Source organism: Panthera leo, chromosome A3 (genome assembly GCF_018350215.1).
Source record: "Panthera leo isolate Ple1 chromosome A3, P.leo_Ple1_pat1.1, whole genome shotgun sequence".
NCBI classification, from domain to species: Eukaryota; Metazoa; Chordata; class Mammalia; order Carnivora; family Felidae; genus Panthera; species Panthera leo.
Window position 1 is genome coordinate 45978689 of NC_056681.1, and position 15939 is coordinate 45994627.

The 15939-nt window shown below is 39.2% G+C and overlaps 1 protein-coding gene across 2 annotated transcripts in view; it reads left to right on the top strand.

Moving 5' to 3' along the window:
• Positions 1–15939, top strand: part of KIZ (kizuna centrosomal protein) — a 144249-nt gene that overhangs the window by 92994 nt on the left and 35316 nt on the right. Inside the window, exons 7-8 of one of the 2 annotated variants that reach the window (XM_042931755.1) lie at positions 2238–2342; positions 9100–9220. In XM_042931755.1, the coding sequence (XP_042787689.1) occupies positions 2238–2342; positions 9100–9220 (226 nt within the window). The remainder of the gene's footprint in view (positions 1–2237; positions 2343–9099; positions 9221–15939) is intronic. The other variant, XM_042931756.1, reaches the window with a different exon arrangement.

Genomic DNA, 15939 nt, shown 5'->3' on the forward strand with positions numbered 1-15939 from the left:
GCTGGCCCTTTGCAGGAAGCACGGGCCCCAGCCTTCCACGACTGCCCCACCAGCCCCCACTGTGGGTGATCCCTCCCTCCTCTGCCTCACCCACCACTGCTTTCCCCCTGCTGGCTCCTAGAGCATGAGCTTAGTCTCCTGGCTCCTGGGGCCTCACCAGTAGCATTAGCATATGGCCGCCAGGCTAACCCTCTCAAAAACACTGCTTTTAGGAAACCAGCCATTGCGTGGACATCTGAAAGATTTGTTGCTATTTTCTCACCAGAGTTTTATATCGAATTTTATTTCCCATTACAGTTGCCCCTTGAACAACAGGTTTGAATGGCACAGGTCCACGTATACGTGTTTTTTGTTTTTTTTTTTTGTCACTAAATATGGTATTGTAAATGTATTTTCTCTTCCTTATGATTTTCTTAATGATATTTTATTTTCTCTAGCTTTACTGTAAGAATACAGTATAGAATACATATAACATACAAAATATGTGTTAACCATGTTATCAGTAATGCTTCAGGTCAACAGAAGGCTATTAGTAGTTAAGTTTGGGGGCAGTCAAAAGTTATGTATGGATTTTTGACTGCATGGGCGTTCGGTGCCCATAACCCCCGTGTTGTTCACCAGTCACCCATACTAGCTTATCACCACCAACAGCAATCCCTACCTGGCCAAACTTGTCTCCTTACTGGCACCCACACCCCCCCTTACCTGGCATTTCCTATCACCTGCTCCTGAGCTTGCAGTCTTATCTCCCCTTCTGTCTTAATGATCGCTGGCAAAAGGTCTTCCTCATCATTCCTGATGGTCTGCCTCCTCATCCTGAGCTCCCCTTTACATCTCTAAAATCGGCTCACCACTGATGGGCTTATCTTCCTCTTCTTAAGGGCAAGTATTGTTGTGTGAATTGAGTGGCAGTAAGATAAAGTCTTCCAGGAAGAATTAGGACACAGATTTTACCCAAGAAAAAAGTATTCTTAGGTACTGTAAGTGACATAGGCCAGGAGTCTGGAAGGTTTTGGGCAGCAGAGCTCATAAGTGAAGGGCCCAACCCAGGGTCTGGCCCACAGGGACTAAGACTCCAAACTCAGAGTCTAGACAACAGGTCAGGACTTGGCAAGGAGCTGGGGCACTGACAATGTGGCCCAGAGCCCGGAACAGGTTTTGAATCCAGGGATCCATTTTTATTTCCTGCCCAGGGTAAAAGCCTGTATCAGAGTAAGGGAATGGTGGGGGGGGGGGGGGGGGGTAGCGGTAGGGAGGGTACTATGCCCACAGTTTTTTCTCACCCTCAAGTAGGACAGATCACATCTCTTTTATCCCCATGATATCAGGCACATGGCCATCAAATGGATCCAGTGACTTAACCAACTATAGAACTAATTACAAATTAATAATACTTTGCTGTTAACCCATTGCCTTAAGAATTGCTTCATTTTCATTTGGGGGCATGTATCAAACATTCCCAACTGTGATCTTTTTTAATGTAGAAATACTGTTTTGTTTTTTGATATCCTCCCCAATAGCTTTTTAGAATCATGCTTTCCCCCAAACAGACACCTTTTTTTAAGGCAAGTTGCTAGCCAATCTCTTTGGAGGCTATTGGTACCATGACAGACCTAACTAGAAACAGTGGCCAAGTTGTTAGCCTCTGCCACTCCTCCCCTCTACCTGGAAGTAGACAATGAAGGCTAAATCCCTCTTCCCTTGCCTTCCTGTTCTTACAAAGAAAATGTTATTGTAGTGAGATCCAAATGAAGAAATAATAGTCATTTTTTTTTATTATTCAGGAATGGAGGATATAACCTATACTCTAGCCAACAGTTTTCAATTTCTTAGCAGTGACAATTTAAGTAAATTTCACATGAGTTGTGGGGCTCTAACTTTTTTATGATTGACAATATAAAATTAGCCTTTTCCGCTGTTAAGATTATCTAGCATTCCTATCAGTCAGGTGCAATGTGGCATGAGATTGCACAGCTGTAGATTGAAAACATTAAAGTCTTCAAAGGGTTAAAAGTTGCTTCCTCTGATGGATTTAAAACTGCCACATGCACACAAACAAGTTTTCCCAAACTGCCCCATTTTACATTTTTGTCGAGAGACAGTCTAGTTGGTGCATTTTTATGTCTAGATTATATTACAGATATATTTCAATAAACCACGAAAACCACTATAGATTCTAGAAGCGGGCCGTCTGTGCTTAAATAAACATCTCATGCAGCACCTGTTTTGTTTTATAGGCTCTATAATCACAGTGACATTCTGAAAGGAGACCTTGAAGCCTGCAGAGCAGCTGTCCTTCACCAGCCCCCAGGACTCTTACCTGGGGGTGGCAGTGATGAAAAGCAAGTCAAGTATTAATCACTGCGGGGTGGGATGGCTGTTCTTGCTCCCAGACACTTCCAAATGTAAAGGGTCACAGAAGAACTCACACAGTCTCCCCTGGGGTAGTCACTTATAATTGTCAATTTAGCCTTTTCTTACAAACTGTATCATTTACTACTTTGTAAATGTATTTGTTTCTGTTAATTGGATATATACACTCAATCCCTGATCATAGCAATGTTTTAAGGGTTTACTTTGGAAGGGGGGAGGGAGCACAGGTAGCCTTTGGCATACTCGTATACCCGAGAGCAACCCAGGATACCATCCAGTATAACCACCACCCGGAGGGAAGCACTCCTTAATTTCCAAGGTCGTGCTAGTGATACCGGTCTCCAATCTGTAGGTATGGGTCACTGGACCATCAACAAGACCTAGGAGCTTGTTAGAAACATGCGTTCTCAGGCCTCACCCAGGACCCACTAAATCAGGAATCTGGAGGTGGGTGCGGCCACCTGTGTTTTAATGAGCCCTTAAGGGAACTCTGCTCCCTCAAGTTTGAGAGCCACCATTTCAGAAATATCCCTTAAATGGCCACAATTCTGGGATGAGAGAGAGAGAGAGGGAGAGTTAATTATTTGCAAGGTAGTCAGCACATATGAACCATGACTCTTGTACACTTTTCCTAAGTCAATTAGAAACCAATTCCATACCCTCTACCCGCCCTTTAGGCAGTTGGGTTTCTTTTCATGGCCTCAGAAGTTTTGTGGCATTGGGCTGCTTATTGAGTTCATAGAATTACAAATGTGTAATGTGTGTAATGGTTTATCCAGTACTGTTATCTGGTGGGTTCCTAATTCATGTGGCGTAAATGTTGCCTGTGTTCTAACTTTGATTTGTATTTTGGGGGTTGACTCTATTTCCTCTTAGTAAAATATATCCTGCCATTTACTAGTTGAGAACAGATGATTACTCAGGCGTGGTCAGCAGAAGGGTGTCTGTGAAAGTCCATCTGCAAGGACCTTGTTTGGCTGAGAGCCTGGGAGGGGCTTCTGGGGTCTGGTTATCTTACCTCCAATATCATTCTCTATCTTTAATGTGCCCTGTAGGCTGTTTTATGTTCACAAGTTTTTAGAGTAGAGTTCAGCCTAAGTCTAGTGTGTATTGGATCCCATTAAGGCGTGAGAAGTCAAATAAATAATGGTCTCTAAAAGGGCCTTGTCACAAGAAAACTTGGCCAAGCGAATGGTTCCATTTCGCAGACCACAAGATGAGCTTCACGAGTCCTGAGTATATTACATCAACTTCTACATCTCTACTAGTGATCCCCAAGTTATGGAAAATGTTGGAAATGACCTTCCTATTCAATAGCTTTTCAGCCTGAAGCAATAAAGGCAAGAAAATACAAGAAAATCCTCTGGCATATATTTATCATGTGAAATAAAAAAAAACAGCAGTCTTAAAATACTCCTTTACAAGGTGGTGGAAGAAGCTGGCTGGGAGGAGTCTTTCTGTGCTCTATAGGTCATTCAGTGCTTATGTGTCGTGAGGCTCTTTCCCTGGGCCCCTGTTTCTTTCTCACTGCCTTTTATGTCTGTTGATATACTATTTGGCATAAACCATAGTGTGACGTGTGGCATAGGAAGCATATATGCATTTATAATTCTCTGTGCAAACTGACTTGTTACACTAAATGATTCATTGTTTGACTCTCTTAACCTAGGCTGCCAAAGTGTGATTGTGGGTGAGAAGATATAATATCTACATCTACTAGACTGATGTTTGTTATAGTTTCTCAACATGCATGATAAAGCATTGATTTCCATTATGAAAGGTTGCATTTTACATTACTATTGACCTACAGTTATGTATAAATCAGCCTTTCCTAAGAAATGAGCCTTCTTTATGACCAACACAAATTTTAAAATTAATATCTGGAGCCTTCAAGACTGGTTACCACAATCATTTTTAAAGCCAGATAAAGAAGTCAGGAATGGTTACTAATGTCAGTGTTATGTTCTGTTACAATTAGAATTGTCCCATGTACTGTGACTGGGGATAGTAGTGTTTAATGCGTTCAGATTGTCACTGCTTCACTCTCTAGCTTCAGAAAAAGTGCCAAGTGTTTATATGACCTGTGAGAGACAAGTAGTCAAGTCTTTAAATACGTATTCCTTCTAATGGTTTTAACCGTGGCATCCAGCTCCCCACTGCCTTCCTTGCTCCAGCCACCCCCTGCACCCCTCAACATCAGTAGTTATTGCTGGCTACTCCCCTAAGTGAAATATTCCTGTATGCTTGGTGATCTCCCCTGGATCAGACTAGTCAATTTGATAAACCATTCCAGAAACACAGATTTGGAAAGAATTATGTGCTTTTGTTCTTCAATTGCTAATGACTCTGATGTCATAGAAGTGTAAGCCAGGCAGAGTGGGAAGCCTCTAACAGGTTATGAACTCCTTAAAGCCCATTCAGTAGAGCCATGTTCGGTGTGTCCAAATTCCTGTTTGTGCCCCTGACCAAACCATGGCAATCGACATCTGTCTCTCTAATCTCATGTGTAGAATGGGACACCTGCCTCATAGCATACTCTAAAAGATAGTGTGAAGACCTCCAAATTCCTGCTCATAAAATGAAGCATCTTAAAGGAAAAAAGAACAAAATGATTCTTATCATCATTATTGATTTTTGCTATATCAAGGATTAAGTGTTCAAAGTCCTTCATTTGAAAGAAAGGCTTCCTATTAGGTAGAGTATCAAGTCACTATTTTAGACAATGATGAGTTATTACAATTTGATTCATGTCATTTGGGGTACTTGATAAAAAGTTCTGTTCATTGTTGCCTTTAGGAAAACATATTTTAAAATGAAAATGGTTACTAAATAAGTAGTTTTATCTTATACAAAAACCATAATGAGACTACCTATTACTTTATACTTTTTTCCAGGCGCAACTAATTAGTTGTCTCTTTTACTGGCTACTCTCAAATACAATTGCCCAATTGTACTCTCAAAATCATGCTGAAAAATTGAGTCAGCTTTATATTGTTTGGGTTACAGTATGCAAAAGCCTCTTTATTTTATTCTGCCTGTATTCATAACAAAATTCAGGCTGTTTATTAATTTGTCTCCATTTAAAACTTTTGGTCAAATTACCAATCTGTTATAAATCAGTTGTGGTTAGGAAGAACTGGTACATTTGTTTTAATTGCAATTTTCTGATTGGAAGCCAGTCCAAATATATGAAGTTAATTAAAGTCTCTTCTTTTGTTATATTTTTAATTAGAGGAGTATATTGGGGCGCCTGGGTGGCTCAGTCAGTTAAGTGTCCAACTTTGGCTCAGGTCATGATCTCACAGTTTGTGAGTTCGAGCCCCACATTGGGCTTTGTGCTGACAGCACAGAGCCTGCTTCAGGCTCTCCCTTTATGCTTCTCTCTCTCTCTGCCCCTCCCCTGGTCACGTTCTCCCTCTCTCTCTCTCTCTCTTTTCTCTCTCTCCTCTATCAAAAGTAAATAAATAATTTAAATTTTTAATTAGAGGAGTATATAATTTATCTGACACCAAATTTTGTTTTTCTTTCTGTGTGGCACTGATGTTATAAATTTTCCAATCAAGGTGGAAAAATTAAAAAAAAAACTTTTTTAAGTCCTTTGTACCACTTTGCAGATCTTCTAATATGGTGTATTCATGTAGAACCATGGGCAACACTTCATACAAAGGCAGCCATGACTCTTGGACTCCTTGCCCAATCTATCCTGAAATAAATCTGCAGAAAAGCCTGGTTTTGTGCTTTGATTTTTGACTTAGCTGTTCCAAAGTCACAAATTCTTGATGCTGTACCTCCTTCAGGAGCTCATTTTGCTGTTTGACCCCCTGCAAGTCAATTAATGGTTTTGTCCTTTGGTGAAGTATGTATAATAATTATAGGAAACCTTAGCAAGTTCTTCATCCCAGGACCCAAGGGATGGTTATGGTTGGTGGGGGTATTAGTAGCCAGAGTCTTGCCTTGGCTTTGCCTCTACAGAAGTCATGTGTATCAATCACCAGAGAGATTGGTCTCTGTTCATTCAATCCATCCCAACTAATTTAATTAATTTAATTCATCCAAAATCAACCTGTTTTCAAGTTTAATTCAATTTAGCTAAACATGCTTTCAGACCAGAAACACAATTGATTTACTCATTATAAGAAATACAACAGTTGAATAGACTAGAATTTGCTCATGCCCTGTGAGTGCATTTTCCCAGTAGTGAAATCTATTGTGAAACCAAATGTAAATGGATGTTCCTTCATTTATATAGAATCAGAACAAAGGAATTGGGTGGCATTATGACTTCAGTGAAGTCTGGTAGAAACTAAGAAATTCAACTTGCTGAAGGACCTTTCTACCAGACGAGCCAGAAACTTTAGAATCATTCTAGGAAGTTTTTAAAGAAGTTCAGGGATCCCCATGACACATCCCACTTTATGCAAGTCTTGGTTAGGTGAAGGAAAGATTATAACAATTGAGATGCATTAAAGAAGGTTCTGAATTGTATATAGACTTACTTTTCCCCCCAAACATTTTATTTTGAAAATTTCCAAACATGCAGAAAAATAAAGGGAATGGTACAGTGAGCATCCATACGCCCACCACCCATATCTACCACTGACGTTTTATTGCACTGACGTTTTATGTCTGTCTTTCCATCCTTCCATCTATCCATCAATCTGAGTCATTTATTTTTATGCATTTCCAATCAAGTCACAGATATTAATGCACTGTTTTTTTTAACTTTTTACTTTGAAACAAAAATTCGCAAAAGCAAATATAACAACATAATGAAATTTCATGCATTCATCATCCCGATCCACCAATTGTCAACATTTTTTTAGACTTGTGTTATCTCTTTCCCTTCCCCACATTTTTTTCCTGAGTCATTTAAAACAGACAAAACATTTCATTTACAAATACAAATGCTTATCTCTTTAATCTATAAGCATTTAATACATTACTGTTTAATTAGATTCCTTATCTAATACCTGTTTTTTGCCAGTTGGCCTTGATGGTCTCAGTCTTTGATTCAGTCTTTTTACATTTGATTTGTTTGAATTAGGATCCAAGTGATATTACCCATAAACTGGTAGCTTGATACAAATACAAGATTATGTTCCAGGCCAGTTATTTTGGCAAGACGACATCATAAGTGGCGCTAGTACTTCTGGTACACCTCTGCAGGCAGCACACGATGGCTGGTCGTCCCACTGGTAGTGTTGCTAGGACTGATCCATGGGTTCGAGTGTTGGCACACTGATACCTTTAGTACAGCATTTACTGTTACACAATTTTCACAAAATTATAATCATCTCTTAGATGCATTCATTAATCTGGACTTAGAAATGGTGGCTTTTCTAATTTATTCATTTGTTCTGCATTTATTAGTTGGAAGAACTTTGCCCATCAACTACTTGGTAACCCTGAAATGCATTTTTTTACCACAAAGGCAGGATAAATGATACTGTCCCTTTACTTACCAATTTTCAGAATGAGTAGTTGCCTTACCAGCCTCCAAAGGTTTGTTTGTTGGTTGGTTTATATTTTTAATTGTGGTAAAACACACCACAAAAGTTACCATTTTAACCATTTTTAAGTAAGTGTGCAGTAGCATGAAGTACATTCATACTGTTGTGCAACAGATCCCCAGAACTTTTTTGTCTTACAGAACTGAAACTCTATACCCATTAATCAACTCTCCATTTCTCCTTCCCCCCAAACCCCTGGCAAGCACCATTATGATCACTATTTCTGTGAATTTGACCATTTTAGATGGCTTACATTAAGTCAAATTATACAGTATTTGCCTTTTTATGACTAGTTTATTTAACTTAGCATAATGTCCTTAAGATTCATCCATGTAGCATGTGACAAGATGTACTTGCTTTGCAAGGCTGAATCCAAAGGTTTTTATTATTTTTAAAACTTAAGTATTTTTTTATTATTTATTTTTTAAATGAACTCATGATTTTCATATATTTGCTGTGTTTCAGTCCATTGCAGTCATTATTGTTGTTGGTGCTCAAATTGTTTCATCTTGGGCCAGTGGGATCCCCTTCAGGGGAGCTTCTGAGGCCTTTTAACATGACTCAGTAGCCTCTGAGAGTTTCCTTACTTTGTGATGCCCAGATGTTCCAGGCTCATCTCGTACATCTCCTACCCTAGAGATGTACTACATGCCAGAGTCTGCACGTATAATACATGCTCACTTTTTAACTCTTTACTAATATTATCTCAATGCTTTTTAATTACAGGTAGACCTTAGTGAGAGTATAACAAGGATAAATTATTGTTCAGAAAGAAATGTGATGGGTTTCTCTTAACCACACGTAAGAGGAGCTGGACTATCTATCCCATGATTTGAAACCATGGCTACTATATATTAGAACCACTCTGAGGGCCTTTAAAAAAATCCCAATGGCCAGGCCACACCCAAGCCCAGTTTGACTAGATCCTTTAGTGATGGCACCAGGCACCTAGATTTTGCAAAGTTCCCCAGGTGGTTCCAGTATGTGGTCAAAGTTGAGAATGCTCATTTAACAATGAAATCATAACCAAAATAAATTTTTAAAAAACATACCTGAACTCTGAAAATTACCTTAGTCTAGAATATATTAGGTTCCTGACTTTTCTGAATAAATAATCCTTCACTAGCTTGATTATGGGGCCTTTAAAAATGAAGGAATCTCATTTAGTCACACAATACTGCCAATGTCTAATGTGTCTCCTGTTTCTGTTTTATAGATCTGAACAAGCACCAGGTCAGCATGTTGCCACCTTGAAAGAACATGATAATTCTATCAGAGAAGTAGTAGTTAAGCCATCTGAAGTTTTCCCAGTCAAAAAAGTGAACCAGATGACAAGGGTTAGTAATTTTTATTTAAAAAAAAAAAAATGAAGTTTCAAGATTATACAAATGATTCATTTGAGGAAATAAGTCACCTTCTTAAACATGGTTAAAATATTTGGAAAAAAATGTTATGTAATAAGTGAGGTTTTGTGGTTTGTTTGTTGACACTTTCTGATCTCAGGCCTTTTGTGCAGAGTTTTGTGTAGGAATCCCAACTTCCTACATTCAGATCCTGGAGGTAACCTAACTGAGCATAATGACCACAACATTTTCCAAGTAACTTAGAAGCATCTTGTAGCATTCTGGTTTTCTTTCCCCACTCTATACTTTAAAAATACAGTCTGGGGCACCCGTTGCTCAGGTGGCTCAGTTGGTTGAGTGTCTGACTCTTGATTTCAGCTCAGGTCATAATCTTGCAATTGAGAGATTGTGCTTGGAAGATTGAGCCCTAAATCAGGCTCACCACTGAATGTGGAGCCTGCTTAAGATTCTCTCTCTCTCTCTCTCTCTCTCTCTCTCTCTCTGCCCCTCTCCCAATTCACACACTCTCTCTCTCTAAAAAATAAATAACAAAAAATACTGAGCAATCATACATGTTAATTCAGCAAATATGTACCAATCCATTTCTGTATAAAGGTACCAGCCCAGATCCATTGAAGGGAAAGAGATAAATAAAATGTAACATTTCCTTCTGGGAAATGGCATAATAGGATGTGTGTAATAAGAAAATATCAGAGAATATGGGCCTCCAGTAAAAGGAGCCAAGCCATCTGGAGAACAAGTGAGGCAGACTTTACAGTGGAGGGAGTAGAGAAGTATTGAGGTGACCCTTAAAAGAGAGACAGAATGGGGCTCAGTCAGTTAAGTGTCTGACTCTTGATTTCAGGTCATGATCTCATGGTTTGTGAGATGGATCCCCGAGTCAGGCTCTGCCCTGGCAGCACCAAGCCTGCTTGGGATTCTCTCTCTGTTCCTCCCTTGCTTGTGCTCTCTCTCTTTCTCTCTCTCTCTCAAAATAAATAAACTTTAAAAAAGAGAGAAAGACAGAATTTTGACAGGCTAAGATTGCAGGGGGTTGCATCAGGCAGGGAGGGGCAGGGGTGACAGGGAAGGGCTGTTAGGAGCCAAAGAACAGACCCAGGAAGTAGAGCCAAGCTCTGGTCCTCCTGGCTGAAAGGCAGGCTTCAGGCCAGGGGTGGTGGGCGAGAAGGTCCAAAGTAGTGCTGGGCCCTGTGTGCAGTGACCATCCAGCACAAGTAGGGAGTTTGTGTTTGCTTTACTAGACCCTGGAAAGCCCTGAGAGCTTTTTGAGCAGGGCTGTAATAAGATTTCTGCAGTGCCTTAGGGAATTGTACCCCCTTGGATTTGGACTGAGAAGGCAGAGGAGGGACCCCTACAATGGTTCTGACCAGACAGACAAGGAGGCACCCGAGGGTGAGTGTGAAGATGCTGAGCAGAAAGAGGAAAGCGATGGAGTAGATCCCCTAGAGGAGCACTAGGGAGGACCCAGAAGCCCAGGTCTAAAGTGTGCCCATTGTAGTCTTCCTTGTTCCCTAGAAGGCCGTCTATTGAGAGAGGTGGCACTTCCTCTAAATTTATTGTCTTGTCAATGTGTTTTGTCTCAAAGTATATTTTCTCATCTTTGTAATGTAGGGTTTTCTGGCTTTGATCCTTTTAAGTTTTTATGTTTATCATGTTCAAAGTTCAAGGATTCGACATGTGTCCCTCCTGGAGGCAAGCCTTGCCCCCTCTGCACCAAAGTCACATGTCTGTGTCACTGTGGTCCAGAGCTTCTGCCATCGCCCCCACAAGCCTTTCAGAGCACCTTCAGCCCTTACCAAGCACCTCCCCCCACTCCTCGCCTCTTTAAAAAAGAGAGGAGAGAGACTTTAAGCATTTCAAAATATGCACATAGAATGATATAATGATCTCAACAATCCCATGCCTGCCCAAGTTCATGGATGTTGTTACCATTGCACCATATTTGTTTCAAACCTCACCTTCTGCCTCCCCTCCCCCATCGCCCTACCCCTCCTCTTTCTCCTCTTACCTGCTTCCTCCCCCCTTTCCTCATCTGAAATAAATTATTGCAGATATAGACACAGCCCCCATGTGCCTTTCATGGATCCCATTTCCCTTTTCACAGATAACCTTGTATGTATCCTTCCCACACACATTTGCATTTTACTGCATTTTGTGGGACTCAGTAAATAAAGAACAATATTCTTAAGGAAAAACAGGTCCATTCCATATCTGTTGATAAATGTAGTTCTTAAGCAAGATTTTCTCAGGTTTTATTGTCCATTTTATTTAGTACTATTTTATAACAACAGTGTTTTTCATTCATTCCATTCACTGCAAGTACTTCACATTTCAGCCATGTCATGGGTGAAAGATGTATTGGGCGCCCTGGTGGCTCAGTCTCTGACTTTGTCTTAGGTCATGATCTCATGGTTTATTAGTTTGAGCCCTGCATTGGCTTGCTGCTGTCAGCACAGAGTCTGCTTCAGATCCTCTACCCCTTCTGTCTCTACCCTCCGCCACTTGTGCACTCTCTCTCTCTCTCTCTCTCTCAAAACTAAATAAACATTTTTTTAAATTTTATTTTTTAAAATTTACATCCAAATTAGTTAGCATATAGTGAAGCAATGATTTCAGGAGTAGATTCCTTAGTGCCCCGTACCCATTTAGCCCATCCCCCCTCCACAACCCCTCCAGTAACCCTCAGTTTGTTCTCCATATTTCTGAGTCTCTTCTGTTTTGTCCCCCTCCCTGTTTTTATATTATTTTTGTTTCCCTTCCCTTATGTTCATCTGTTTTGTCTCTTAAAGTCCTCATATGAGTGAAGTCATATGATTTTTGTCTTTCTCTAACTTCACTTAGCATAATACCCTCCACTTCTATCCACGTAGTTGCCAATGGCAAGATTTCATTCTTTTTAATTGCCGAGTAATACTCCATTGTATATATATACACCACATCTTCTTTATCCATTCATCCATTGATGGACATTTAGGCTCTTTCCATACTTTGGCTATCGTCAGTAGTGCTGCTATAAACATGGGGGTGCATGTGTCCCTTTGAAACAGCACACCTGTATCCCGTGGATAAATGCCTAGAATTGCAAATTGCTGGGTCATAGGGTAGTTCTATTTTTAGCTTTTTGAGGAACCTCCATACTGTTTTCCAGTGTGGCTGCACCAGCTTGCATTCCCACCAACAATGCAAAAGAGATCCTCTTTCTTCGCATCCTTGCCAACATCTATTGTTGCCTGAGTTGTCAATGTTAGCCATTCTGACAGGTGCAAGGTAGTATCTCATTGTGGTTTTGATTTGTATTTCCCTGATGATGAGTGACGTTGAGCATTTTTTCATGTGTCCGTTGCCCATCTGGATGTCTTCTTTGGAGAAGTGTCTATTCATGTCTTTTGCCCATTTCTTCACTGGATTATTTGTTTTTTGGGTGTTGAGTTTGATAAGTTCTTTATGGATTTTGGATACTAACCCTTTATCTGATATGTCATTTACAAATATCTTCTCCCATTCTGTCAATTGCCTTTTAGTTTTGCTGATTGTTTCCTTCGCTGTGCAGAAGCTTTTTATTTTGATGAGGTCCCTGTAGTTCATTTTTACTTTTGTTTCCCTTGCCTCTGGAGACATGTTGAGTAAGAAGTTGCTGTAGCCAAGATCAAAGAGGTTTTTGCCTATTTTCTCCTCTAGGATTTTGATGGCTTCCTGTCTTACATTTAGGTCTTTCAACCATTTTGAGTTTATAAATAAACATTTTTTAAAAAGGGGTGAAAGAAGTATTGGTCTACTTCACTTTGCTATCTAATCATCTTATTTTTTTAAGTTGTTCATATTAGAAAACATGTCCCAAGTTCCAGACAATTCAGTCATGGTTTTTCAAATAAAAACTCCATTATTAATGGAAAGGGGGCTGCCCAATTAATAGCTTAGGATTCAAATGATAGTATGCCTCCCCTAGCAGGTTTTTTTTAGATTCTTTAAAAAAATTTTTTTTTTAATTTTAGACAGAGAGTGCGAATGGAGGAGAGGAGCAGAGGGAGAAACAGAGAAAATCATAAATCTTAAGAGAAATCACAAGCATAAGAAAATCATAAGCCCTTGAACACGGGGCTTGATCCTATGACCCTGGAATCATGACCTGAGCTGAAATCACGAGTCAGACACTCAACTGACTGAGCCACCCAGATGCCCCTTTTTAAAATTTTTCTTTATTCTAGAGAGAGTCCCCTGGTAGGTTTTTTTGTTCCTTTTTAAATGATCCTGATCTCATATTAGTGACAATCAAAAAAATTACCAACAAATTAATGACAAAGTCTGTCCTTAAAAATAGAAGTAAGCAGGCAATTTCTGTTAGTTTGGGACCAAAGAAATGCACAGCCTGAGAGAAGTACATTACCAAAATGACATGAGCAGGACAGGCCTTGTGAACTTTATGACAAAATGCTTTTGTGAGTCCTAGGACTTACTTCGTTCACACATCATCTTGTCACAATTAGCAAAATCAAGTGTCTTTGAGTTGTTTCTCTGCATTGAAACAATACACACATTTAGTAAATAGTATCAGTTAAATAGTTCCCCATAGATAAAAATTGTGAAACTAAGAGATTTTCAAAATTTAAGGAAGCTCTGCTAGAAATTACTTGGTTAAGAATCTAATGAAGCTCAGAAATATTTACTTTGCTCTCTTGGGTAAATGTCTAATTAAACAGCCACATGTAAATGATGTTTACCTGTGGGTCCCTTTGCTGTCAGCTGGAGTCAATCCCGTCTCTTGAGTAAATACATCATTAAAGCCACCGAAACTCAGATTATGTCCCCTCGAGACCAGATAAGATCCACAGCACCTGCATAACCTATTAGGTAATTACATAATTGAGCTGCATGCTTTTAAATCAGAAAAATTTGTAATTACTTTATGTGGACAAAAAAAAAAAAAAATGAGTTGGGTGCTTCATTAAAACACAAAGTGCCTTAATACTCCTTTTCTCCTAAGTGATGTCTCTTTCCACCCAAGAGAATTTCTCCACACAAAAGCAGAGGGGCATGTTGGTATCATTCATACAGTAGGTCAGTCCTGTCCCCTACCACACACACATTGCCAGAAGAGACAGGTGACTGGTCACAGAAATCCCTTCAAACTCTTCCTAAATGATGGCCTGTTTTCTTGGTTTTGTTTTTTGTTTTTTGTTTTTTTTATCTTATCTCTTGAATACTCATTTACCGGCTTGTATGAATACTTCCCCCTCTCTTCCAATTGCTCCATAGATAAAATCCCCTTCTCTTTCTATCCCTTTCCCCTCCTATAACTTAAGAGCATTTCATTTTAAACTCTGAAAAATTACTTTTGGTGTGCAAAAGTGAGGTTGTTGAGGAAGGTCAGTTAAATATGTGTATTAGGAGAAAATGTTATGTGCTGTTGACAGCCCTAATTCTCTTGCTTTTTTGTATCAGCATTAATAGCACTGATTTACATATAGAGCAGGATTTATTTTTACTAGATGCTTTCACATTCCCTTTCTGTTGTATTTGTACTGCCTATCACAGAAATCACATTCTTTTAGGGCTAGCATAAGTTTAAAAAAAACAAAAAACTAACAGGAAAAAAACTTCCAAACTTGGAATATTAAGGTAAACAGAAAGAATAAAAGAAAATTGTCAATTGAAATTGCAGTGTGTGGTTTTTAATATTTAATGTATTGACAAGTGTGGGCTATATGACTGTGTACAAAGCTTCTTTTTTTCCTACTTGTCACAAGTGAACTTCCCTTCATATCATCACATTCCCTTCATATCATCACATCACATCATTTCAAACATCTGTATGGATGTTTGAGACCTCTGTGTGAATACTCCAGTCTCTTTAACCACACTTCTGTTGAACATTTGTGTTTTTTTGTTTTGTTTTGTTTGCTTTTGTTTGTTGTTGTGGTTTCTTTTTTTTTTTTTTTTAATTGTTAGAGAGCGTGAGCTGGGGCCAGGGTCAGAGAGAGAGAGAGAGCAGAGAGATCTTAAGCATGCTCCACACTCAGCACAGAGCCCAACACGGGGCTCGATCCCACGACCCTGGAATCATGACCTGAGCCGAAATAAAGAATCAGATGCTCAACCAACTGAGCCACCCAGGCGCCCCTAACATTTGTTTTTAATTGTTACTCTAGTAAAAAAAAGTTTCAAAGAACATCTGAGTAATTCAGATTTTACAACTGTTTATGCTATTTCCTTAGGATTAATTTCTAGCTGTGGAACTGTCAAGTCAGAGGGTGTGTGCATCTCTCAGGCTATAGCTATGCACTGGTACATCTCACTCTGGAAGGGTCATCAGTTATGAGGAATGAATGAAAATATCATTTCTGTGAACTTTTTATGAAACTGGATACTACAGACTTTTTTTTTTTTTTTTAGCACCAGCATTGAGAAGTGCAAATGACATCCAATTTTTTTTGTTCATTTGACCTTTACATTATAGTTGAGGTCAAATTTTCCCCTACCTATTTGTTAGCCATTTGTATTTCTTCTTTTATAATTTGCAGGTCCGTGTTCTTTGCTCATTTTTCTATTAGGTTAGAAATATTTTTTCTTACTGACTTGTAGGAACTTTTTTAATATAAATTGGTACAATTTGTTACAATATTTGGAGCAGTTTGATTTTCTCCTTTCATTTCTTTTAATGGTGTTTTGGACATAATGTCTTTTCCAGTAATATC